At 36.1% G+C, this 26,982-nt stretch overlaps 1 protein-coding gene across 3 annotated transcripts in view; it reads right to left on the bottom strand.

Annotated features, from left to right (window-relative positions):
• SUCO (SUN domain containing ossification factor) overlaps positions 1-26,982 on the bottom strand; it is an 81,228-nt gene that overhangs the window by 42,689 nt on the left and 11,557 nt on the right. For all 3 annotated transcript variants that reach the window (XR_007721244.1, XM_050767689.1, XM_050767679.1), the window contains exons 2-9: positions 21,054-21,168; positions 19,305-19,415; positions 16,538-16,692; positions 15,085-15,222; positions 14,712-14,862; positions 3,397-3,520; positions 2,363-2,487; positions 1,805-1,872 (exon numbers count right to left, since the gene is read on the bottom strand). Coding sequence is in view for 2 of the 3 variants with exons in the window: in XM_050767689.1 (XP_050623646.1) it covers positions 1,805-1,872; positions 2,363-2,487; positions 3,397-3,520; positions 14,712-14,862; positions 15,085-15,222; positions 16,538-16,692; positions 19,305-19,415; positions 21,054-21,168 (987 nt within the window). In the remaining variant the exon portion in view is untranslated. The remainder of the gene's footprint in view (positions 1-1,804; positions 1,873-2,362; positions 2,488-3,396; positions 3,521-14,711; positions 14,863-15,084; positions 15,223-16,537; positions 16,693-19,304; positions 19,416-21,053; positions 21,169-26,982) is intronic.

Raw genomic sequence — 26,982 nt, forward strand, 5'->3', positions numbered from 1 at the left:
ATACCTACAAACATAAATATAATCATGTGTCACTTAACAGGGATACATCTGAGAAATGCATCAGTAGGTGTTTTGTCACAATCACAGAGTGTACTCACACAAACCTAGATGGTATAGCTTATTTATACATCTAGGCTATACAACTATTGCTCCTAGGCTACATACCTGCAGAGCATGTTGCTGTATTAAATATTGTGGGCAACTGTAACACAATGTTAAGTATTTGTATGTCTAAACATAGAAAAGGCATAGTAAAAATACGGTATTACAACCTAGGGGACTACCTTCATACATGCAGTCCATCGTTGACTGAAATGTATCATTATATGACATATACCATACATGCTGTCTGGCAGAAACATTAAAATACAAATGGGTAGCTATGATCACTCATTCTGCAAACCATAATAAAAAAATGACTGCTTCATATGACTTCATCCCAGCATGGCTTTGCTTGAAATACAAAATTTTTGAGCATAAAAATTTGTCACTGACAATAGAGGCTTTTACAAATAAAAACAAAAACCTCAAAATATTTAGATTATGATCTCAAATAATCATTTCTTCAATTCAATTTACAAATTGAATGGCATAAGGAAAAATTAAGTTTTCAAAATCCATCCCTTACTCCCCCTCCCCTTAAGTAGTATGATTCATTTTCAAGTGGAATCTAAACGTGCACATTTCCAAAAGAAATGAAAGCCAAGAGTAGAAAAGAATAAGTATTATTTTTAAGGTTTAAAGAGTGCCTCCTTAAGTTAAAAAAAATTTTATTAATTCATTAATTCATTCAATCTAGTGAATCAACACGATGGTGGTTTTCCTCAGTTCTTTTTCAAACAGCTGCTTTCTGCAATAAAATCAAGTAATCTAATAGAACTGTTAGTATATCACATTAATTTCCCCCATATATCTTTTCCTTTTCCTATATACTTAGTTAATGGCACAATCATAGATCCAAGCAGTGAGGCCAAAATTCCAGGAAATTTCCTGGGTGCCTCTCTCTTCTTCACATCCAAATACCAACCAAAAGCTGCCAATTTTAACTGCCATAAACCTCTTTCAGATATATTCCTCTCCTCTGAATCCAACTTGCCTATGTCTTAATTATAGTCATTATTTCTCACTCAGGTTATGACAATAGGTTCCAAACCATGCTTACAATTCCATTCTGTAGGCCACCCTTTGAGGACAAGCCTTCCTAAAATGCCAGTGAGATCATGTCACTTCCTTACTTAAATCAAATACTGTACTTCATGGTCTTTAAGTTCAAAAATGTTTAAGTTGGGTATACATAGCACTGAATGGCCTACTTATAGATAAATGAATGCTCCAGGCTTATGTTCCACCCCTACTCTCATGGCACCTTTCTTCTTGTAATACCTAACAGTCACCCAGAAGAAACATACTCCTTTTCAGCATTACCCCCTTATTCTTACAGTTCCTGAATACTTCTGACTCATTCATCTGCCACTTCCTATTAATCCTTCAAGGTTCAGCTCAGGAATTACCTCTTCCAGGAAGCCTTCTCTCATCTCCTCTTCCAGTTACACATCATCACTCTTTCAATAACACCCTTTCAACAGTACTTTTTATACCATTTCATAATTGTTTAACCAGGTCTGTCACTTTTTTCTTTTTGTGACCTCCTCAAAAGGAAAGGAAGGCATTCTGTCCTCAGTTTTGCATAGTATCAGCACTAATCAATCATAAAAGCTTATTAAATGATTAACCCTAATGCAAAAGCTTAACATAATATGCATATATATGCAGAATGTACTCTTTAAAACTGTCTATTACTCACCAAATTTTAGTGCTGCAAGGATTCAACATATAAAGATCCATGTTTTCTATAAGAATAGCAGATGTGCTCTATTTTAAAAAGAGGAAAGGAAACAAATTACTTTAGGAATAATGAAGAAAGTATTTATTTTAACTTTAAAGTTTTCTAGGACTTCTGTATTTTTAGATCTTAAGTACACCTAAGACTTTAAAACACTCACTTGGGAAAAAAGCATAAAAGTAGCTAAGATTCACCATTCATGGCTACAGCATTAAATTAGTGTCACGACAGTACATTTAAAATTCAATGTCTGTTACTTTAAAGAAAAAAATAATATTTTAGTTATTTCCTTTTTAAAATTTCATACGGTTTTTAAAAGTTAAAAAATGCAGGGTAAAATATATCAGTGAATATAAATAAGAATTCATACAAGATAATGTTTTGAAAAGCATATTCTGCTTTTGTTAGGGAATAAGGAAAATATCTCACATTAAAATATAGTTCCCAGTAAACAAATGCCTATATTTTTAAAAGTTGTTAATTTCCTATATATATAAAATTTTATACGTAAGTACCTACCTTGGCTTCTGGATTAGCTGCTAGAATTTTGGCACCGCATTCTACTGAGGCATAATTATTTCGATTTTTCTGGACCTTTTTGGTGGCATGTGAACCTCCATTAGAAGATGGATGCATTGACTGACCTGCAGACAAACTTTATTATAAATATACATATATTTGATTATGACTGAAAATACCTCTAGCAACACTGATCTCAAAAGCAATAAGCTGTCTTCTAGAAAAGAATAGGTTTTAACACTTAAGAGAATATTTTAAAAATTCACAAAAAATCAAAGTGCTCCACCTCAACAGCTTTAAAATATCCCCCAGAAACAAATTAACTACAAAATTCTACATTAATTTATGTCTAAGTAATATAACTCACAAAATGAAGCTTGTCCATGAGAATCAAAGCTTTCTGTATTTACATCTATTATAAACATCTATTAAGGATGTATTTTTTAAATTATTATTATTTTTTTACACTCTGGGGTACACACGCAAGACGTGCAGGTTTGTTACATAGGTAAACATGTGCCATGGTGGTGTGCTGCACCTAACAACCCATCACACAGGGAATAAATTAACTATAATTTTAGTCACCCTCCTCTCCCTCATAACATAAGCAAGCTTTTCTTTAGGTATGTTCTTGAAACACCATATGTAAAACACCTTTTGGTAAGTTAAAGAATATTTTAAACTCAAGGATTTTATGCAAGTTCTTTTTGAGTTCCACATGAATTTTAAAATAGCTTCCATGCCTCAATTTTCCTTGTATTAACTGTGATGGAAATCACTGCTATGCCTTATTTTATGCCCGCTTAATAATTTACAAGAATGGATTTCAATTAAAACTAGAACTGTATGTAATTATATACAGGTACATGATATATGGATGGATCAACAGCAACTTGGTAAGTTTCACCTTTAAAAAGTTTTCAAAAGTAAGTTTTATTTTGTTTTACCAATCAAAAAAAGAAAGCATATTAAAACTACACCATAAACTTCAAAAAAAAAAAGAAAATGTTTAAAGAACTCAAATACTTCCTTACTTTTTTCTTTTTCTACTTCCATAACTTTCTTCTTCCATTCATCAAATGTTGGTATATCTTCTGGATCTTTGGGACTTGTTACAGATGTAGGGTCAATGTCTCCTGGTTTTGTATAATCAGAGCTCTGAAAGAAACACCAAAAAATAAGAAGACTTCAACTTTCAAATAATACAAATAAATTTTAGAAATAAATACAAATGTTTCTGTCAAATTAAAGTTCCAATTTATAATGAATGATTATATTTTGAAAAAATAAAAAAGGTAAAAAGAAAAGTTTTGGTTTACTGAAAGGTTGAATTTCTCTTGAGATAATTAAAACATTCTATTTAGGATGTGTTCCTTCACTTGTTAGTGATGTAAGCATAGGTCGTTAAAAAAAATAATTACAATTACTCATACATAGTCTATACAAATGAATAAATTGTATACTTGCCATGCATCCACCTTAAAATATAAGTTAAGATAATACATCCATTAAAGGAATCTAGATAATTTTAGACGTTTTATTTCCACAAAATCCTTAAAAAGAAACACTGTGTACACAAAAATTTTAAGGCACATTAAAAAATCTAAATGTGAAAAAACAAGACTTTACATTTTAGAAGAAAATTTAAAAATCTTTATAAATCATGTTAACAAGATGCAGAATGCATATATCATTTTTAAAAGCTGATACATTTGGCTAGGCTAACCATAAATGACACGGAAGAATAAGTCACACACTGAGAGCAGTATCTGCAATACATTCAGTCAACAAACTATTATCAAGTATAAAGAGTATCAACAAATCAAATAAGGGGATGGGGTGGGTGGGAAGCAAAGAATAAAATCAATAAATCCACAAAAAGATATACAATTCAGTAATAATCATGGAATCCAAATGAAAGCCTGAGATATCATATAAATCAGTGGTCTACAATCTTTCTGAAACCAGTGGCTAGTTTCATGGAAAACAATTTTCCCATGGATGGGGTAGGGAGATAATTTTGGGATGAAACTGTTCCACCTTGGATCATAAGGCATTAGATTCTCATAAGGAATGCACAACCTAGATCCCTCACATGTGCAGTTCACAATAGAGTTCACACTCCTATAAGATTCTAACGCCACCACTGATATGACAGGAGGCAGAATTCAGGCGATAATGCTTGCTTACCCACCACTCACCACCTGTCGTGCAGCCTGTTTCCTAATAGGCCATGGACTGGTGCTGGTCTGCGGCCTGGGGGTTGGGGCATGCTGAGATAAATTATACAAATCTAATGGAGTTTAAAGTGTGATAGTCTGTGGCCACGTGTGAAATGTCTGTTGAGCCAAGAGAAATCTATCAGACTGCTAAAAGGTTTAAAATTTAACAATATTAAGATGTGCATAATCCCTAAATACACCCCATGTATAAATCTAAGTGAAAACACTCACGTGTCCAAAAGATATGATAAGAATGTTCATTAGAGCATTGCTTTTAATACCAAAAATAATAACCTAAACATCCATTAAATGAGGAACAGATAAACTGTAGTAGTCACTATAAACAGAGCAGTGGAAACAATGAATGAATCTCAAAAACAATGTTGAATAAAATGTTACTTATGGCAAGAACATCATTTATATTAAACTATGCCATATAATATTTATTGTTTATACTTATTGAAAAACTCTAAAACTAAACAAAAACCCACTAAATTCAAGATAGTGATTATATCTGAAGACAAGAGAAGGAATATTGGGGAAGAGCACACAATCTTGTGACTTTTTTCCCTCTTAAACTGAATAATGAATACACAGACATTTATTCCATTATTGAATCATGTCTAAAACAAAGTTTTGATGTATTCATTAACACTATCTTGAGAAGTGTACAAAATTAGATAGCAAACTCTGGTAAACAATATAAGTCTCATTTAGTATATATTTGCTATATAAGAGCATGCTTTTGAGCACTAACATGAAATATTCACAACTTCTGGGACTATTTCTTTTTTCTTCAAAGGAAGTAGAGTCATTTCCAAACCCCCTTTTAGGAAGACAGCAATTTGGTCCCCACCCAACTTCCATCTTAGAGTGCTTTACAGAACAAGTTGATTTACTAAATGAAGTCTATAGCTATTTAAAACAACACATGGCAGAAAAAGATAAAAGAGCTAGTATTACTACTAATTTAATTTTTTCAATTAGATAACAAAAATCTAGTTTGAATATAAGGAAGGAGACAGGACTTGATTGATTCTGCAGGCAGGGCTCAGACACTGAACCATATGGATGACTAGATAAAACAGGCCAGGAGCAGTTTCCAAATAAGACACGCCCACCAGCATGCCTTGTCAATTTAGCATTGCCATGGCAATACCTAGAAGTTACCACTCCTTTCCATGACAAGGATCCAGCAACCTGGAAGTTACCACCATTTTCCTAGAAATTTCTGCATAAACCACCCCTTAAATTTGCATATAATTAAAAGCGGGTATAAATATGCAGAACTGCCTCTGAGCTGCTACTCTAGGCACCCTGCCTGTCGGGTAGCCCTGTTCTACAAGGAGCAGTACTTCTGCTGCTGCTGTATAAAGCCACTTCAATAAAAGTTGCTGTTTAACACTACCAGCTCGCCCTTGAATTCTTTCCTAGGTGAAGCCAAGAACCCTCCTGGGCTAAGCTGGGGGCTTCTCTGTCCTGAAAAAAAATCTGGTAACCGCGAAGGGATGAAGAAAGCAGAGATGGTGGTGAGAGGAAGAGAGGCAAGATGATGCAACAGCAGAGATGGAGAGAAGGTGATCGGCAAGAGCCAATGAGAGATGGCAGTCAGAGAAGCAGTGAGAAAACAGCAAGGGACAAGAGACAGCAGTTAACAAGACAGCGAGAGATGGCAGTGTGTGAGATGAGCAGAGAGGTAACTAAGCAGAGCTGTAATGCCTGAGCTCTAACACTAATCAAAGGCTCTTTTGAGAGCCACCATTTTTCCTGGCAGACAGCACAGCTGAGCAGATGAGAAAGTGGCTATAGTGCCACTGCCTCATATGGGACCCACTGCTCTGACAGGCAGACCAGTAGGTCACCAGTCCCTGTGCAAGCTCCTCCCACTGCAGCAGCTGAGCCCACTCTAGATGAGGGAACCTGGAGGGACCTTCGCCCAAGTCCCATGGGGAAGACTGGTCACATTTTGGCTTCTGTGGATGGGTGTGTCCCCTCTACCACCCCCCATAATATCAGGTAAGCTAGGGAACAAAAGCCTTTGGCTAAGTGGTCAGTTAAAAGCCTCCATCATTAGTGTGCCCTGAAACATATCCTAAGCACTTCTTCCACTGGTTCTCGCCCTTCTATTTTATTATTCCACCAGTCATTCCATTTTCAATCCTAAAATGTATGCAGTCTTATTGTTTGCTTTTAACTTTCTGTTAACTGTATGTGGGCAACTGTTTAAGGTGGGACACTTAGTTGTGAGAGGTTCCCCCAGTGTGTTGACTATGGGACACCAAAGTCACATTCTGTGACCTCAACTTGATTGTGGGACACTGCTGGTTGCACCCTGGGTACGCCAGGTTTTTCGGCATTAGTGAGGGGACCCTCATTGGCTGAAATGCAGGCACTCTGGGTTTTCAGCATTGGTATTCTAGACTGCACCCCAGATGCTCTGGGGTTTCTGGCATTAACATTCCCTTTAGGACTGTGGGTTATAGCCCCTCTCCCTAGGGGAATATTAGGCTTGCCCTTTTGTGTCCTAAAGTTAAAAGTATTATTTTCCTAATAGCCAGTTGCAAGCCCCTTCTTGGGAGCTGTCTTATAACTGCTTTGCTTGTAACTGTCCCTCTTGGTCAAAGGAACTGGGAGTTCACAGGCTTCTGACCTCAAATGGACAGACACCTACAGCAGCTGACAAGTGGCTACCTTTTTTCTCAGTGTCTCCGCTACCAGGTAGGTTCTCCAGCAAGTCAGGGCCTCTGAGGTCTCCCCTTTGGCAACCCTTTCCTAGGCAAATTATTTATGTTCATAGGCTTTAAAATGTTTTAAATGGCATGAGAATAGATTAGAATAGAATAGAATAGAATAGAATATAGGATTGAGCTTATTGTATGGTATAAAATCTAAAAATGATAAAATGGTCCTCATCTATAAAATTCTAATGTCTGGTAGGCAGTTCAGGATTTCTTGCTAGGTTTACATAAAATGTGCTAAAGAAATGTATTTTTTATTGGGAAAACATTTTTTGTTTAATTTGGAAGTTATTAAAAGGGAAGTTCAAAATACGAGGAAACCATTAAGTAGAAAAGAGAGACATAAAGAACGTTATGGATAGAAATGTTTTCTCTCTGTTTTGCAAAGAAGGATATAAAAAAAGAGTAATTTTATATGAGGGAGAAATCTTGCATAGTAAATTCTTGTCCTAAAGTAAAATGTCTGGTTATTCAAGAAAGAGGTAACATAGGACAATGTATTAGTCCATTCTCACACTGCTATAAAGAACTACCTGAGATTGGGTGATTTATGAAAAAAAAAAAAAGGTTTAACTGACTCAGTTCTGCAGGCTGTACAGGAAACACAGTTGAGGAGGCCTCAGGAAACTTATAATCATGGTGGAAGTGTGAAGGGGAAGCAAGTACCTTCTACACATGGTGGCACAGGAGGAAGAGAATGAAGGGGGAAGTGCAACACACTTTTAAACAATCATATCACGTGAGAACTCATTCATTACCAAGACCCTGGGCAGCTCCACCCCTGTGGTTCTACAGGGTAGAGCCCCCATAACTGCTTTCAGGAGCTGGTGTTGACTGCCTGCAACTTTTCCAGGTGCACAGTGCAAAGTGTTGGTGGATCTAACATTCTGGGGTCTGGAGGATGGTGGCCCTCTTCTCACAGCTCCACTAGGCAGAGCCCCATTTGGGATGCTGGGGGTTGGGGGTTCCCACCCCATGTTTCCCCTCTGCACTGCCCTAGTAGAGGTTCTCCATGAGGGCTCTGTTCCTGCAGCAGACTTTTGCCTGGACATCCAGACGTTTCCACACATCCTCTGAAATCTAAGTAGAAGTTTCCAAACCTCAATTCTTGCCCTTTTTGCACTCATAGAACCAATACCACATGGAAGCTGCAAAGGCTTGGGGCTTGCACCCTTTGAAGTAATGGCCTGATCTGTACCTTTGCCCCTTTCAACCACAGCTGAAGCTGGAGCAGCTGGGATGCAGGGTGCCATGTCCTGAGGCTGCACAGAGCAGCAGGACACTGGGCCTGGCCCACGCAACCGTTTTTCCCTCTTAGGCCTCCTGGCCTGTGATGGGAAGGGCTGCCATGAAGGTGTCTGAAACGCCCTAAAGGCATTTCCCCCACTTTCTGGGCTATTAACATTTGGCTCCTCTTTACTTATGCAAATTTCTGCAGGCTTGAATCCCTCCCCAGTAAATGGGTTTTTCTTTTCTACCACATAGTCAGGCTGCAAATTTTCCGAATTTCTATGCTCTGCTTCCCTTTTAAACATAAGTTCCAGTTTTAGGCCATTTCTTTGTTTATGCAAATGAACACAGGCTTTTAGAAGTAACCAGGCCACATCCTGGATACTTTACTGCTTAGAAATTTCTTCTGCCAGATACCTTAAATCATCTCTCTCAAGTTTAAAGTTCCACAGATCCTTAAAGCAGAGGCACAACACCACCAGTCTCTTTGCTAAATCACAGGAAGAGTCACCTCTGTTCAAATTCCCAATGAGTTCCTCATCTCCATCTGAAACCACCTCAGCCTGAATTTCACTGTCCATATCACTATCAGTATTCTGGTCAAAACCATTCAACAAGTCTCTAGGAAATTCCAAACTTTCTGTTATCTTCCTGTCTTCTTCTGAGCCCTCCAAACTGTCCAACCCTGCCCATTACCCAGTTCCAAAGTCACTTCTATATTTTCAAGTATCTTTTGAACAATGCCCTACTTCTCTGGTACCAATTTTCTGTATTAGTCTGTTCTCACACTGCTATAAAGAACTACTTGAGACTGGGTATTTTATGCAGAAAAGAGGTTTAATTTTTAATTGACTCACCATTTCTCGGGCTGAACAGGAAGCATGGTTGGGGAGGCCTCAGGAAACTTAAGGGCAAAGGGGAAGCAAGTACCTGCTTTACATTGCCGTGCAGGAGGAAGAGAGTGAAGGGGGAAGCACTACACACTTTTAAACTACATCTCATAAGAAGTCATTCACTATCACAAGAACAGCAAGGGGAAATTCCACCCCCACGATTCAATCACCTCCCATCTGGCCCCTCCTCTAACATGTGGGGATTACAACTCAACATGAGATTTGGGTGGGGACACAGAGCTAAACCGTATCAGACAAGTCAGAAAATTCAAGCATGTTGTAGAGGGTCTGTGTTATGTCATGACAAGGTTCATAAAGGAGACTTTATAAAAGAAATTTTGTGTATGATTAAACTTGTCATAATTAGAAGGAAATTGTTTATAATACACTTGCTAAAGAACAGTCTAGCCGGGTGCAGTGACTCACCCCTGTAATCCCAGCACTTTGGGAGGCCAAGGCGGGTGGATCACTAGGTCAAGAGATCGAGACCACCCTGGCCATGGCCAACATGGTGAAACCCCGTTTCTACTAAAAATACAAAAATTAGCTGGGCATGGTGGCGCATACCTGTAGTCCCAGCTATGGGAGGCTGAGACAGGAGAATCGCTTGAACCTGGGAGGCGGAGGTTGCAGTGAGCAGAGATCGCACCACTGCACTCCAGCCTGGCAAAAGAGCAAGACTCCGTCTCAAAAATAAATAAATAAATAAATAAAAGAATGGTCTACATGTTAAAACTCAATTTTCTTAAAATGTTGATTTGCTAAATTACCAGAAATTTTGCTTTTTAATCCTGTAATCTACTCTTTTGAAAGCTTTTCGGATTCATTTTAACTCTTTTAGCTTTTTTTGTCAGCTCCTGTGAGTTTTTCTGCTGCAACTATGACTGCCGTTGTGGCCTGATGCTAAAATGTTTAGTCTTAGAGGTCTGTGGGAGCAGTGTTTTCTTCCAGTATAGCTTAATTTTATGCTATTGTTTCTTTTCTTGATGTGTAACCTATTTTGGCTTTTGGTTTTGACTCTTATATTGCTTAGAAGTGTTTGGGGGGCTCCTGCCCAAATCCATTCCCTTTGGCCAGGAAGGGAGCATCTGTTCAGTCTGTTGGGGGGCTATGGATTTTGATTTTTGTTCTGTATTCCTCCTTTTTGTCAGAAGGTGCTGGATGCAATGTTAATGGCAAAGATTTTATTTTCGCCTGTGCCGATGCTAAGATATTATGCTGCCTGCTCCAGGTCCACTGTATCCCTTGGTGGGAATCCTGTGGCCAGGGGACTTGGAGTCAGGAAACTTGTAGCCAGGGGATGTTCTGGGCCAGACAAGAGTGGAGGTGAGTGGGTACTCATCGGTCCTTGAACCCTTTTGAGCAGTGGGGGAGCAAAATAGTGTAATACTTCTTTTCAATCACTTTAGCCAACCTCCCAGGAAACATCGCTCTTGTCCTTGTTGGGTGTAGAGGCCATGCTAAGGCCCAATTGCAGACATCATGTTGTCACTATTAATCTTGTTTGCTCTCCCAATTACCCTGAGCTGGTGTGGCTAGAAACATAATTCTACAGTAAATGTTTCAAAAATTATAGCATCAGGGCACCACCTTCATGGTTGCTAGATTTGTCATCAACATCCCCAGGATAAAGATTTCAATCTTCTGGCTTATCCAGAAAAATCTCACAAACATGTCCCCCAAACTGCCTAACTAACCACAGCCATCCTGAAATACCCAAACCCCTACTTGATAAGTGGAACAAACTCTCCCTACTGAACAAATTCCACCTGAACCTCCCACCATTACCTGGACCTGGGAAGTTGGCTATGTATACCTCCAGTGCACTCATGATTCTACCTTCTGCACCTTTTGTGTTAAGGACACTAAAGCAGAAGTTTCCCTGCAATGCTCTGAATCCAACTCTAGATGCCAACATACCAATGCCACAGTGAGGTAAATGGGATTCCACTTGAAAACAAGGAGACTATATATGGTGGCTTTTCCTGGATTAGAATATACAGGGGAAAACAACTAACTACCTAGTCTGGGAAGGTGGCAGTGCCACCCTCTTTCAGAAAATAATTGTTCAACCACCCCTATTAGAATGGGGGAAAGTATCTCTATAGACTCAAGTTGGCAACAAAGAATAAAGATCACACCCCATAGGGTATCCGTTTGTGCCCCAATTCAGCTCATTTTTCTTTGTGGCCATGAATGGGAAGAAGTCACACCCCATAACCACTCCTGACTCCCCAGGTAGTCATCTGCTCTTTGTCTTTTAATTCTGAATAGTTAAAAGTCAATATCTGCTCTTCTAGGAGTAGCTTTCCCTTATGTATCAAAACTTGGAACTGAGGTGAATATATGTTGACCACTCTTGCCCCTTCAGGGGTCACTGTCATGAGACCCAAATAACACCAGAAGTACATAAGCAATAGGATTAATTCTGGCAGGAATCAGGGCAGCAGTACCCTTGGGTGGCTTTGCTTACCACAAGTGAACCCTAAACAACTTGACTCAAACCCTAGAATCCTTAGCCACCAACACAGGTCATGCACTAAAGAGAATTCAAGAGTCCCTAGACTCTTTGGCAAATGTATTTCTCAATAACAGACTAGCACTGAACTATTTACTAGCTGAACAAGGTAGAGCATGTGCAGTTATTAATAAAACCTGCTGCACATATATGAACGACTCCAGACAGGTTGAGATTAACATTCAAGAGATCTATAAGTAAACTACCTGGTTACAGATACAACCAGGGCACTTATTGCAACTATATCTGGTCAACTATCAAAAGTGCCTTCAAAAGTTTCAACTGGCTTTTAGCTACCTCTTCTAGGACCTTTGAAGGCTGTCTTGTTACTAATTTTTGGTCCTTGCCTGTTTAACCTCTTTTGTTTCATTTTGTTTTGTCTTAAAACAGTTCCAGGTAAAGAAAATGTTAGCACAAGGCTTCCAACTCATCCTGTCTCTGGGCCCCTATCAGTTATCCAGAGATTTTCACTTCTCTGGTGCTAGATAGGGCCTACACCGTAAACTCAGCAGGAAGCAGTTACAGAAGACGGATCTCTATCCTTGTGTAGCCTTCTTAAGATTACGGAGGAGTATCTAATCTCTGAGGGAGGAATGAGGTAGGGAGGTGGGATTCAATTTTGGAGGCGGGTCTTGGACATCAGATCAAATTGAGTACCAGCTAAAACAGGTCCCAGACGGAAGCAAATTTCCATAAGCCAAGCCCACCACCAGTGTGCTATGTCTGTTTCCCACTGCCACAGCAACACCTGGAAGTTACCACATCTTTCCATGGCAACACCCAAAAGTTACCACCCCTTCCCATAACAATGGCCTGACAACCCAGAAGTTACCATCTTTTTCCTAGAAATTTCTGCATAACTACCCATTAATTTGCATAAAATTAAAAGTACATATAAGCATGACTGCACAACTGCTTCTGAACTGCTGTTCTGGGCACAATGCTTATGGGGTAGCGCTACTCCGCACAGAGCAGTACCTCGGCTGCTGCTGCTGCCGCTGCTGTACACTGCCACTTCAATTAAAGTCGCTGTTTAATACCATTGGCTTGCCCTTTAATTCTTGCCTGGGCTAAGCCAAGAATCATCCCGGGCTAAGCACTAATTTTGGGGCTTGCCTGTCCTGCATCAGATACATTGGGAAAATAAACAAGAAACATGCACTTAGAAAAATTTACCTAGCTGAGATACTAACAAAGTAAAGCTCAAATACAAAACCTGCAACAAAAGGAACATACATTTACCCTTTGAAGCCCAGCCAAATAAATCACTATATCCTCCTGGCAACAAATAAGAGAACAAATACAATAAAAATCACTTTGTAATGCATTGTCTATAAACAACACAACAAAACCAGTTTGTAAAGCATTCTCCATATAAGCATATAAGCACGGCAATCAATGTCTCACAGACCCTTGAAATAAAAGGCTAGCACAAGGCATCAGAAAGCAAATTCTCTCCCACTCACATAAACTTAACTGGGCAGAGTTATTCTGAAGTGGATACTAAATAAAACTATTGGCTATTAGTTGTAATGTGCTCATTATCTGTCATGATTTTTCTGGGATACTAATTCATTTAGAAAGTAATTAATACAGTTAATTAAAATTATACTCTTTTGCCTATTAGCATAGACTCACAAACAGTTTAAGTCTCTTAGGTAATAAAGAAGTTTCAGTCTGCTAAGTTAAGGAGAACAAGCAAATCTAGGACAAAGCTAGCTGCCATGCTTGAATTTTACATTTGACATTTTTATAAATACCTTCAAAGGAGATGTGTTTTAATGTTTGTCTAATTTTATTCATGGATGTGATATCTGACAACTAAACTTTAACATATACGTAATTTGGTATCATTGAGAAAAGTAGTTCCTTCAAGATGTATGAAATGCTGAGCTCCCATAAGAAGCATCATCAAAACAGTTGGTCCCATGATAGTGAAAGTCTCCAGAATGAAGTTTAGTTAGTCGTAAGTGAAGATTCACTGAAAATACGTGAAAAAGAAAGCAGAGAACAAAAGATCCCAAATTAAAGAGGAATAAATATGGATGTGGTAGTCAGCACACTGAACTACCCTTGGACCCTATTTATTTTTGTTTTTGTTAAGTTTATGGAATATACTTCACCTCTTCAACTTAAGTCATTGCTTACCTGAGGGAAGTTTAAATTGCTGTGTTGATACTACTTCAAGAAATTCTACAGTACATGAAGTCAAGGTACAACTCAGAAGGAGAAAAGAAAGTAAAACTGTTTCACTGTGATAAGCTCTGTCTTAATTATAAGAATCATACTCTAAAATATAAGGTGGTCTGGTTGTATTTTGCATACAAATAATGAAAGGTAAAATGTTCCATTAAAATAGTTCTGATTGAAGAGCCTAAATTTAACCTCGTACATTCTGAAAATAATTAAATGTAATTAGGCATATCTTCTTCTAGATAGCTTTCTAAGAAGCTGATTAAATAAGGACTTTATGTATCTGGTATCAAACAGCTGTGCATGGCACAAAATCATTTAATAATATATAACCAAGGAGAGCTCATGCTTGAAACAACTTTATGTAATAAACACTATATTGGAGACAGAATCACTTGCTCTCAGAGAGCACAGTTCCTGTTAGTTCCACATGTTGTTGTCTACTTCATCTCCCTGATTTTACAAAAAATATAGTTAGCAAATTATTATGAGCTTAGCTAATAACAAAAATGCATTACATAAAGAAGTAAGAGATAGTGCAAGTTATATACTTACCTCATTTTTTACATTATCTGAAGCATTCAAAGCAGATTTTTGATCACCACCATCCTGTTCACTTGCTGAAACTTTTGATTCAAATTCTGATTTTGTTATCTTTCCTTTACCATGTGAAGATGATACATTTTCTATATGCTGGCCAACAAGGCTATTTAAAACCAAAAGATATATTAAATAAACAGATTTTACTGGATAACAAATTCTATACAATCTCAATTCTTATAACTCATGTACAAAGTAAACCAAGGAAGAAACACAGAGAGATCAGCTTTCTCTCAAAGTGGAATTTAACATACACCAAAGTCTATTCAAACAGGACACTGCTGTTATTACAGAATCATAAGAAGGACAAACAACTGCTCCTACCCACCTGTCAGGTGGACTGACAAAGGAAGGTTGTTCAATTGGAGCACTAGCATCAAGGGCCTCACCAACATCACAATCAGTTTCAGACTGCTCGGTTTCACTTGGTTTGGCTATAGGAATAGTACCAGATTTTTCTATTTCACTAAAAAAAGAAACAAGAAACATAATCTGGTAATTAAATTAACTTGAGGTAATATACATTAAAAACACTATTAGTGATTTCCAAAACATAATGTAAACCAAAGAAAGAAAATTTTAAATCATGTCAAGTCAATTGCTGACTTGATCTGTTATTGTCCTCAGCTTCTAAATAACTACCTACCAAATATTAAAATATTAGAGGTTAATATTTGGTCGTATCGAAAATAAGATTTTTAAAAATTACTTATTCTCACTGTATCTTCTCTAAAGTTTAATTTCCATGTTACTATATTAATTCTACCAGCATTAAAGTTGTTACTTATGGCATCCTTCAAAAGTCATTATCTCAAGACATTTCACTAAAATTTTAAGGTGTTCTTAGAATTTCATTTTTAAAATATAAACCTTCCTATTTTTCCCTGCCTCACCTCCATTTCATTAATCAGTCATGTTTAATATAATGGGAGTATAGAATTCACTGTTCAGATATGTGGTATCTAGCCTTAAGTTCCTTCGGAATCATTTAAATTTAAAATACTATCATTAAAGTTAAAATACTATCATTATTTATCAACATGTCTTCTGTTCCCTGGCCCGTACTGAGACATGCTCCTAGCTGGTAACCATAACACCTTGTGCAACTCCTTCAACCCAGGCCCTTACATTCTTGAGAAGCAAGGGTGATATTAACGGACACATTTATCCTATGTACCAGTTATTCTTCTTGTACTTTATTTATATTAACTCATTTGATAAAGGAAATGCTTATGTAGTATTAAGAGAAGGACGTTTCATTTTGTTCTTTGGACTGTTGCAGGAAGGAGCTAGGAGAAGTATCTAACAAATTTTCTAATTTAAGGATCACTTAAACCCAAACACTCTGAATATTTATTATCAAGTTTGAAAAAGGTAGCAATTCACACGAAGACATAAAAATGAATGAAATGGCAGTGATACTTAATGGAAATGAACAACCTGACATTTGAGTTGATAATTACAGGGAAGATAATTCAAATAAGCACTGTTTCCTAAGTAGAACCTTACTTTGCTTAGACTATATAGAGATTTCACACTTGGGATCTATCAACTTCATTGAGTTAGTTAGCTAAATAAACTTGTTATAAAATCATTACATTCAAAACACACAAAGGCATGCACACACATGCACACAAAACACAGTAACTGTAATTTAATTTAGGTCTGCTATATAGCCTAAACTTCAAACTTGAGTAGCAAGCTGCTTTATCTTTTAAAGAAATCTTTCTATCACTAACTAAGGAGATTCTTTTTTGTGTTTGTTTTTTGTAATGACTTACTCAAGCTTTGAGATTGGAGTGATTTCTGAGGTAGATGAGCTGGAAATATTTTCAACAGTTTCACTGTCCACAACTGCATTGGAAGACTCTTCATGCAAATCAACTGTAGGGAGTGTCTCCACCACCGGTGGACTTAACTTTTTTGACTCTGTATTCTGTTTAAAAAAAAAAGTCAACTAAATTAAATGTTGAGATTAATATATCATCTCTTTAGCAGAATAGGCATTTATGGAAAGCATTTCTGAAAAATGACAATATAAAAAATGTTCACTAAAAAAGTACTTTTATAAAAATCCTTTCTTCCAATATTACCACCCTAAGGAATATATTTCATATGAAAATACAGGCCCTACACATTTTTTCATGGCATTTCATAAACTAGGAAAGAACTTTCTCCCTACCTATTTCCTACTTTGCATCAGGAGCTACAAAGATTTCTGTCTTCTCTAATTGATGAACGCTAGTAGCAACAAAGAAACCCTATGGACAAGTACAAAACAGTACAATACATAGTTCTTGACCCTGAGCAGTTTAGGAAATAATGTGTATCAATAAGCAACAATATATGTTCAAGTAACAACACCAGGAAGCAATAAATGATTCTTGCTGCTCCTTCAGTCTCCAATGTCCTGGGCCTTTCAGTCCTCCAAAACACAATGTGAAATCTACCTAACACCTGTTCATATTTGAAAACCTCTATCAGCACCTCCACTTCCAAGACCAACCCTAAACAGAATTAACTACTCCCTTTCCTCTATGCCTCCACTGTTCTCTGTACACTTTTATCACTGTATCTGTAACAACTCAATTGCCATTATTCATGTCTCCCTCTCTTCTTCAAGTATACCATAAATGTCCTGAGTAAGAACTCTGTTCTCTTGATCTTCATATTCCCAGTGTCTAGCACAGTACCTAGCACACGGTAGGTGTTTAAATGCTTCAATAAATGAATATCAAGTGAGAGGTACAAATATCATGCTCAGCTCAAGGAAAAAGAAACTAAGGACTATTATGAATTAGAAGAGCTAGGCCTTAAAGAAAAGAAGGGCCAGTACAAGAGCAGAAAAAAACCTCAAGGCATGTAGTCCAGAAAATATAAAGTATGATCATTTGGGGAATTATTTATACTGAGAAATTCACAAAAAAATATAAATAGTCGTCTGCATTTTTATGATGGAGGCCTTGAGAAAAGGACTACTGCCTTATTAGCAAATACTATATTACCATATGAACGTGTATTCATACTTTAAAAATTAGTGAGATACTTTACATGCTTTTTTTTTTTTTTTGAGACAGAGTCTCACTCTGTCACCCAGGCTGGAGTGCAGTGGCGTGATCTCGGCTCACTGCAACTTCCGTCTCTTGAGTTCAAGCGACTCTCCTGCCTGAGCCTCCTGAGTAGCTGAGACTACAGACATGTGCCACCATACCCGGCTAATTTTTGTATTTTTGGTAGAGACAGGGTTTCACCATGCTGGCCAGGCTGGTCTCGAACTCCTGACCTCAGGTGATCCACTGTGCCCGGCCTACATGCTATTTTTTAATTAAGTCTTCAAAATCCGATGTGTATTTTATGCTAACAGTAAATTTCAATTTGGACTAGCCACATTTCAAGTGCTTAATGGCCACATGTGGCTAGTGGCTACTGTAATGAACAATATAGGTATAGAAGACATGGTAAGCACTTGGAAGTATCTGAACACTACTACATCATAATAAAATTTTTATGAATAATGGTAGGAGTGTTCAGGATAGTCATACAATTGTAAGGGCTACAAGTATCACTTTTCTCTTACTCCTATGCATAAACCCTTGACAAATGTCTTGCAGAATCCAATAAAATGAAACTAATTCTATCGCTTTAGATAACTCAGTAAGTTATAAAATAGCCCTGGCTCTTGCAAAAAGTGCAAGGTTAAAAAATAAAAAACGAAAAAAAAATAGCAGCCAAGGCTGTATTTTTTTAAAAAGAAAGAATTCTCCCTCATTCTGAGTTAAAATGTGTGTTCTTTTTTTAATATTCGAGATTTTAGTTTTTCCTTAGTCCTTCTGCCTCCAGATCAAACATCCCCAGTTCCTTCAGCCATTACTGATATTAAATGGCTTCCAGATACCTCAGCATTAGCATTCTGATCAGTTTATGGTATATATATTCTAGACAATCAAATATCCCCAGTTCCTTCAGCCATTACTGATGTTAAACGGCTTCCAGATACCTCAGCATTCTGATCAGTTTATGGTGTATATATACTAGTTTTTAGTATTTTTCATAAAGTCTGGTGCACAAAATAAACAATATTCAGAATGTAATATAAGAGAGGGAAAAAACATATTTTAACCTATTATCTATTCATACCCATAATAAGTAGAAATCTTGGTATCAAAATACTCCGAGTTCTACATAAAAATACTCCCTTTTGTTCCAAGTGATTCAGGTTAGAAAAAAATTTCCTAACAACTGAAAATCTGAAGAGACAAGATACATCATAATGAACCAAAATAGAACCGAGGAAGAAACGAGGATTTACACTCAAACCTTTACTACCAAGAGACTAGTCACATTTATTATTATTATTATTATCTGTAATTATACATGTACTCAAAAGTAGTACTATTAGCAGGTAAGCAATCTTAAGTCCAGTTACAGAGTACCTCAAAGTGAAAAAACTAACAATACACACACAATATGGTGACCGAACAGAGGTTTTCAACCTTGTGAAGTAGTTTGAAATGACATATTATTAAAAATCAAAGCAACATAGCTTACTTGTACATCCACAATAGAGTCATCTTTTAATTTATGTTCTTCTGGAGAAACAGGTAAATTTGAACCTGATTTTCCCAATGATTCAGCATTGATAGGTCCCTCTCTTTCATCCTATATAACAAACAACAACAAAAAAGATCACCTGATAAAACTGTTTTACAAAAGTTATAAAGCAATATGAAGACCATTTCTTTCCATACTTTAAAACCAAAAAATTGACTTGTGTATTTGACTCTAATTAATTTCATTTGTTTACAGGATTATTGTCTATATCCTCCAATCCCCTCATTGCTACAACACTTAAAATGTGCAATACACCAGTTCAACAACTTCATTTGATTTCTTAATAAGCATTTTAGTCTTACCATCCAGCACTGTTTTAAGCACCTAGTAAAACTCCAATAAATATCTGACAAATGAAGGTACATAAAGCTCTTCCTTTCATCTCTTTTTTGACATACATTCGAGTTTGAATTTCTAATACCTTTATGCCTTCTAGAGTGTAACTTTCATAAAAGTTCATATTCAATCTTTGTTTACCTGAGTCTATATAGCTCATACTAGGTATCTAAATGTTTGCTGAAAGAATATGCTTTCCCCCTTAATGCTCTGCTTAAATTCATTTTTATGACATTTGTTTGCAAAATGCTTCATCAAAAAGGGGATTAAATCAAAATCTTACATACTGTGTGGGTGAAAATATAAAATTATAGAGATACGTGGCAAGTCTTCAAATTTTAAATGCTCCATCCCAGAAATATATCCAACATAACTTAAATTTAAATAATCCACTCTAAATATGCAAAAGAAAACCCTCAAGTATGTAATTGTAAATATGTGTTGAAACACACACACACACACACGTGTGCACACAAGGCAGGGAACAAAATGCAAAAGTTTGTCAATAAAGAAACAATTGATAAGTAACATGTCTGTATAACAAGATTAAAATGCAGCCATTCAGAATATATCAACATGAAAAGATGATATATGAGCTATCACTGAGGGAAAGGGGGATGTCAATTTGTAATATATATATATACATGATATTTTCATAGAAATAAAAATATTAATTTGTGGGCATATATAAAGGTGTTATTTATACCCACAGAACAAGGTCCGAACATTTTCACAAGAGATAGTAAACTGTTGTTCCTTTGGGGAAAGGAATGAGACATAAATAATAAATATTTTATATCAATATAAATTATTTCAGTAATTTTAAATAAATACACTGAAGTTAAAGGCAAAAGCCAAATCAAGTCAATACTCACCATTTATCATTTAAAATGGTAAAATAACATGTTTTAAGATCATGAGGTTTTTTGGAGTCTTTATATTTACTGCACCTAATTACATAAAACAAACTACAAAGCCACTAACTGTAGATTCTCCCTGGAATACTCATTTCTAATAGTTTTTAATTTGCAAAATTGGGATTTCTTTAAAAACTCTAATTATTATAGATCATTAAAAACAAATCACTCGTTTTCAGCTCTCTGAACATGCACTACCCTATACTATAGGACTAAGGATGTTACAAAATTCCAAATACAAGCAACAAGAATAAACATATAAATATCTCTGAGCCATCAGAATGTAAGAATTACCTGAGTAATAGCAAAGAAAAATACAAATCTCCACCAAAAATTATGGCACAGCATTTTTGAAATTATTTTATTTTGAATGTTTTCAGGCACTCTCGGAAAGCTGACACACAAATTATAATGTTAACTTTATTTAAGGCACCTTTTTCGGGAATTGTACATCTTCATTTTCTAGCGCACAGTTGTCATCTTGAGAGTAATACGATGACGCTGAAGCTGAAGAACTCTCTTTACAACATACACGCCAGCTGGGAAGCCTGTAAAACACCCACCACCACCAGCGACAAACAGAAAAAGAGAAAGAAAAAGAAAGAAGAAGAGTTGTTAAGTCAACGTATTTCTGTATGGGCTAGAATTTGAGGCAATAAACAGACAGATGGTTCCTATCCTAATACCTTTTAACAATTTAATGATGAAAATCAATATGCATAAGAAAAACATAAACATTATTATCAGCATTCCAAGTAAGACATTACGAATTCCATGAAGGCACAACAGGAAAGTCTTCACCAGAAGCAGTATCTGATCATTATGACACAAGGAACAGAGAAAGCTGTCAAATAGCTAACCTCCTCGGAAAGCAACAGTTCTTATAAATTCTAACAAATATTTAAGAACAGATAATCCTAAAGTTACCTCAACTGTTTAAAAGCCTAGAAGCTTCCAAATTATTTTTGCATAGAGAACCTAACAGTGATATCAAAAACTAACGGAAATAGCACACACATAAATGAATACTAGAGGTGAATAGTACTTAAGAAATAACATGCAAAACTTACCAAGAAAACAATAAAAAAGAAAGTCTCTAGGAACATACCAAAGGAGAAATATACCACAATTATTATCAAGTAGAGTTCAGTTCTGACATTCAAAATTGGTCCAATATAATAAAATCAACTTGATTTGCTACGCAAAAATATCAAGGAAAAATATGATTATATCCACAGCTACTGAAAAACATCTGATAAACTTATATATCCATCAATGTTTCAAGAATCAATAATGACACAGGAATAATTATATATTTAACATGGAAAATACATATGTAATACATAAAACTAAAAGTCAGTACTATACATAGTGAGGAAACCTAAAAAGACACCTATATAGATCTGAAATAAGACAAGAATGTCCATTTTCATTAGCATTACAAAACACGAAGATAAAAGAGGCATAAAAATGGAAAAGACAGTAAAATTATCTGTAGTTCCAAATAATGAGGGTATCTGCATTAATTGCAGACGAGTTTATATAAATGGAAAATTCAAAAGAATCACCTGTTGAAAGAACAGGTATAAAAATTATATTCCCAGATATAAAAATTATATTCCTAAGTATAAAATTAAGAAGCAAATCAACACTCTCAAACCATAACAAGTAGTCATTTACAATAGAAACGATAAAGTGCCCAGATAGAAACTTGGCAAGAAATCTTCTAGTAAGTAGAAATGTTTGAAACTGCCAATATTTGACAATCTTTTTACTTGGAAAAAGTGTCAATTTCACAATTCAAAATAATAGGAGCAGTCTGAAAACCACATACTGAGGTGGTAAAAAGGGAGACTTTTTGTATAAAAAGTAAGCCAGAAATAGTCAAGAAATAGTCAAGAATATTCTGATATGAGGGGACTAGATCTATATGAAACTACAGTAATTACAGCAATATGATACTGAGATAACAGAGGCAAAGGAAACCCCCAGGGTGACTAGAAAGAGAAATCCCAGGAAGATAGCTGTAAACAAGGAATAGAAGGCAACCAGTCTAGGTTAGTTTATCAGAGCACCCAAATACCACCAGAAGAAATGGAATGCCTAGGTTTAAAGACTTTGGAGATTTCTTAAACCTACTGCTTTCATTTTAGAAATTGTATTTCTATTTTTTCCTTGAAGGAAGGTTTTCAACTTGAATGTGTGGTGAAAAGTTTTTCTTGTGGCAACCTACAGTCTTTAATACTTCTAGGCATCCTGCCATTTTAAGGGTGTATGTTACAACTATGTGTTTCAAAAAATAATGGTTAAGTGTTAGGGTAAAAGAGAAGTCAATTCATCCTTACTAAAAAGAATAGGAGAGGAACTCAGGAAAATTTTTCTAAAGGATATAGCAACTGAAGAGCCAAGGAAGATTTCATTAAGAAAGTGGAAAACATTCTTTATTGTGCCAAGGGAGATTTCATTACGGAAGAAAGCATTCTTTAATGTGAAAGTGATTGAAAAAAACCATCTTTTTAAAATGGATATCCAATGGCTTGCAATGACAACTTTTTATATTTGCCTAGCACAGAATTACTGAACCAGCTATCTTTTTGTTTTTATCATACTATCAAATAAATCTAGCAAAATAATGCAATAAAGAATTCTAGAAAGACATTAATGTGCGATAAAGAATATGCTAATATGCAAATGAGCCAAGCTTAATAATCGCAGAGAAGGAGTCTGCAATTATTAAGCTTGACTAATAAAACTAAACTGGAGTCTGTCACTTTCAAATGAATTGTTTTCCTCTGAGTTTTAATGAAGAAACTTTACAAGCATGTAAGATTACCCAGTAAGTACCAATTATTATGTTAGATACAGGGCCCTGTTAGGAAACATTGGGGTAATTTTCAACTCATTTAAAAATTTGAGTAAGTATATATAGTTTTAAGAAAATATTAAAACAACAAAGCAGCCATTTTAATTAACATAGAAACCAAACAAGATGTAAAACATTATGTCATTAAGACAGCTATTTATTATATATGAGTAAAAAGAGGAAAGAATTACAAATATATATGCACCTAACAATGTAGAAAATACACTACAACCACGGGCAAAGCTACAGGTGGAAAGAGAATAATCAAAAATTATGGTGGCCTATTTTAAATTACCTCACAAAATAACAGATTAAGTGGACAAAATGATATTTATATTCCATGTAAGAAGCTCAATCAAAGATACAGAATTTTATACCAAATACAAATTAAAACATTCTTCTCGAGGACACGTGGAATATTTCTCAAATACCAATCATAAACTGAAGCCTCAAAAGAAGCCTCAAATTCCAAAAACTCAAGCTCTAAAAGATTATATTCCCCAACCAGGCTGCAACAAAATTTGAAATAACAAAAAGACAGCTAACAATATCCCAAGCCTGGAAGCAAGAAATATGTAGCAAAATAATCCTTAGGTTAAAGAGGAAACAACATTATGAAATAATCAGCAGAAGACTACCAATCAAAATTGGTGGGATGTAGATGAGACAATAGCAGGAAAATTATGCTTCTGAATATATGAAGACAAATGCTGAAAACAGAAGAGCTAATCATTCAACTCAAAAAGATAGAGGACAGTACAAATGCAAAGAAACAAGGAAGGATATATGGACAGGCACTGCTAAAATAGAGAACAAAAACAGCAAAGAAAATTAAGAAAATCAAAAGTCGGTTCTTTGAAGAAAGTATTAGACAAACTTCTGGCAAAATCAATAAATGGAAGATAGTAATGGAAATTAACAAAATACGGAATAAAAAGATAAGATAACCACAGAGAAAACATTTTTAAAATTATAAAATATTATAAATTATATATAACAATATATTTGGCAACAGGAGAAATGGATACGTTTCTAGAAAAACAGCAAAACTGCCATAAGGAATGGAAAAAACTGATAACAGACTGATAACAAATAAACTTGAATGGATCTATGAACATCTCACACATAGAAAATTCAAACCCGGTTTTTAAATTTTTTATTTGGAAATAGTTTCAAATTTCAGAAGAGTAGGCAGCATAGTACAAAAAAAAATCTACAAATGCCTTAGCTGTGTCAACCCATTGTTAATATTTTACTTAATTTGTTCCATTATTTGTCATTTGCCCATGCTCACTCACTCATCCTCCCTCTCTCCCTCTGTTTCCTCTCTCCCAGTAATTTACCTCTAAAATACTGTGATATCTATTTCCACAGAATAGGGATATTCTCTTGAATAACTACAATACAGCTATCAACTTCAATAAGTGTTACATCGACACAAAAATTTACTGTCCATATTGCAATTTTGTCAATTAAATAATGTCTTTTTTAGAATTCCATTCTCTAATACGGAATTAAATCTATGACCATGTCCTGCATTTGTCATGTCTATTCAGTATCATTTAACTTGGAACAGTTCTGGAGCTTTATTTTATGCAGCACTAACATTTTTGAAGGCTATAGTCCCTTTTCTTTTTAGATAGTATAGTCCTTATGTGAGATTTGTCTAATGTATCATGATGACCAGATTCAGATTAGGTATTCTCAGTCAGAAGCCTTTGTTGTGTCTTTCTCAGGATATTATAGTGATGTTGTGACTTTCTCAGGATATTGTATCGAGAAGCATATAATATCCATGTTCCAGCAGTTGAAATTCTACTTTTAGGTACTTCTTAACAGCAATGAAAACTATGTCCACAAAAAGCCTTGTACAAGCATGTCCCTAGTAGTTTCTACTCGGGACTAGATAGCCAAAATCTGGAAGCAGCCCAGATAACTACTAACAGAAGAATAAACAAACTGTAGTACATTCACACAGTGTACTACTACTCAGCAATAAAAAGGAACTAATTAATGACAAAGGAAACAAAATGGGTAAATCTCAGATATTACATTGAGTAAAAAGAAGTCAAACACATGAGTAAATACTGTATAATTCCATTTAGATGAAGGTCCAGAATTGGCAAAACTAATCCATGGTGACAGAAATCAAATTACTACTTGCCTCCGGGGGATTCACCAGAAAGGGACATGAGAGAACTTTCTGGGGTGATGAGAATATTCTATATCTTGAGAGGGTGTGAGTTACATACGTGTATGCATGTGTCAAAACTGATCTAACTATACAGTTAAGGTCTGTGCATTTTGCTGTACATTATTTATTTATTCTGAGACAGGGTCTCACTCTGTCACCCAGGCTGGGGTGCAGTGGTGTCATCTCAGCTCACCGTGGCCTTCCCCTTCCCGGGCTCAAGTGATCCTTCCACCTCAGCCTCCAGAATAGCTGGGACTACAGGCAAGCACCAACATGTCTGGCTAATTTTTGTATTTTTGGAAGAGATGGGGTTTTGCCACGTCGCCCAGGCTAGTCTCGAACTCCCGGGGTCAAGTGATCCACCTGCCTCGGCCTCTCAAAGTGCAAAGTGCCACTGTGCCTGGCCTATACAGGTTTTATTACCTGTTCAAGATCCTGCAACTAGTAAGTGGGGATCTGGGGTTAAAACTTGGATCTTTTTGACTCTGAAGCACGGGCCTCTTAGCTACTACACTACATGGCCTTCATCTTTATCACTTGTTGCCATTACGAAAATCATGAAGTAGTTAATCAGAACTTCTCCTTTGTGATAGTTGTTTTATTTTTGTATTATGCTGTAACTAGCCTTGACTAGTATTACCGATTCTTGAGTGAATCTAACAGTGTTATCTTCTTACCTTTCTTTTCATTTATCTGTTGGATAGAAAATATTAAACATGAAATGTAGCAACATGGAAAAATCCAACACTTTGGAGAGAGATTTAAATTTGCAAGGTGAGTGATGGGCAACTTATGAGCTTCAGTTTCCTTATTTGTAAAAATTAGATTAATACTTTAATCCAAGAGTATGGACAAATTTAAGAGGAGCCCAGGAGTCAGAGACCAGCCTGGACAACAAGGCAAAACCCCGTCTCTACAAAACATACAAAAATTAGCCAGGCATGGTGGCGCACACCTCTGGTCCCAGCTACTCAGGAGCCTGAGGTGGAAGGAGAATCACCAGTGCCCAGGGAGGTCAAGGCTGCAGTGAGTGGTGATCATGCTGCTGTACTCTAGCCTGGGGGACAGAGTGAGAAAAAAAAAAAAAAAAGCAAGTAAGCAAGCCTGTATGCCTCAACTCAGTATCAAAATTGTAAAATGGACTTATTAGGAGGAACTGAAATAAATGTATATGCTATGCTTAGCCTGGCACAGAATATGCACTGAAATGTCAGTTATTATCAGCCACTACCTTTTCTATCTACTTTCACTTACCAAATTTCACAGTAGTTTATACTTGTAATCTCAACTTCTTCACCTTCTACT

Source organism: Macaca thibetana, chromosome 1 (assembly GCF_024542745.1).
Source record: "Macaca thibetana thibetana isolate TM-01 chromosome 1, ASM2454274v1, whole genome shotgun sequence".
Taxonomy (NCBI): Eukaryota; Metazoa; Chordata; class Mammalia; order Primates; family Cercopithecidae; genus Macaca; species Macaca thibetana.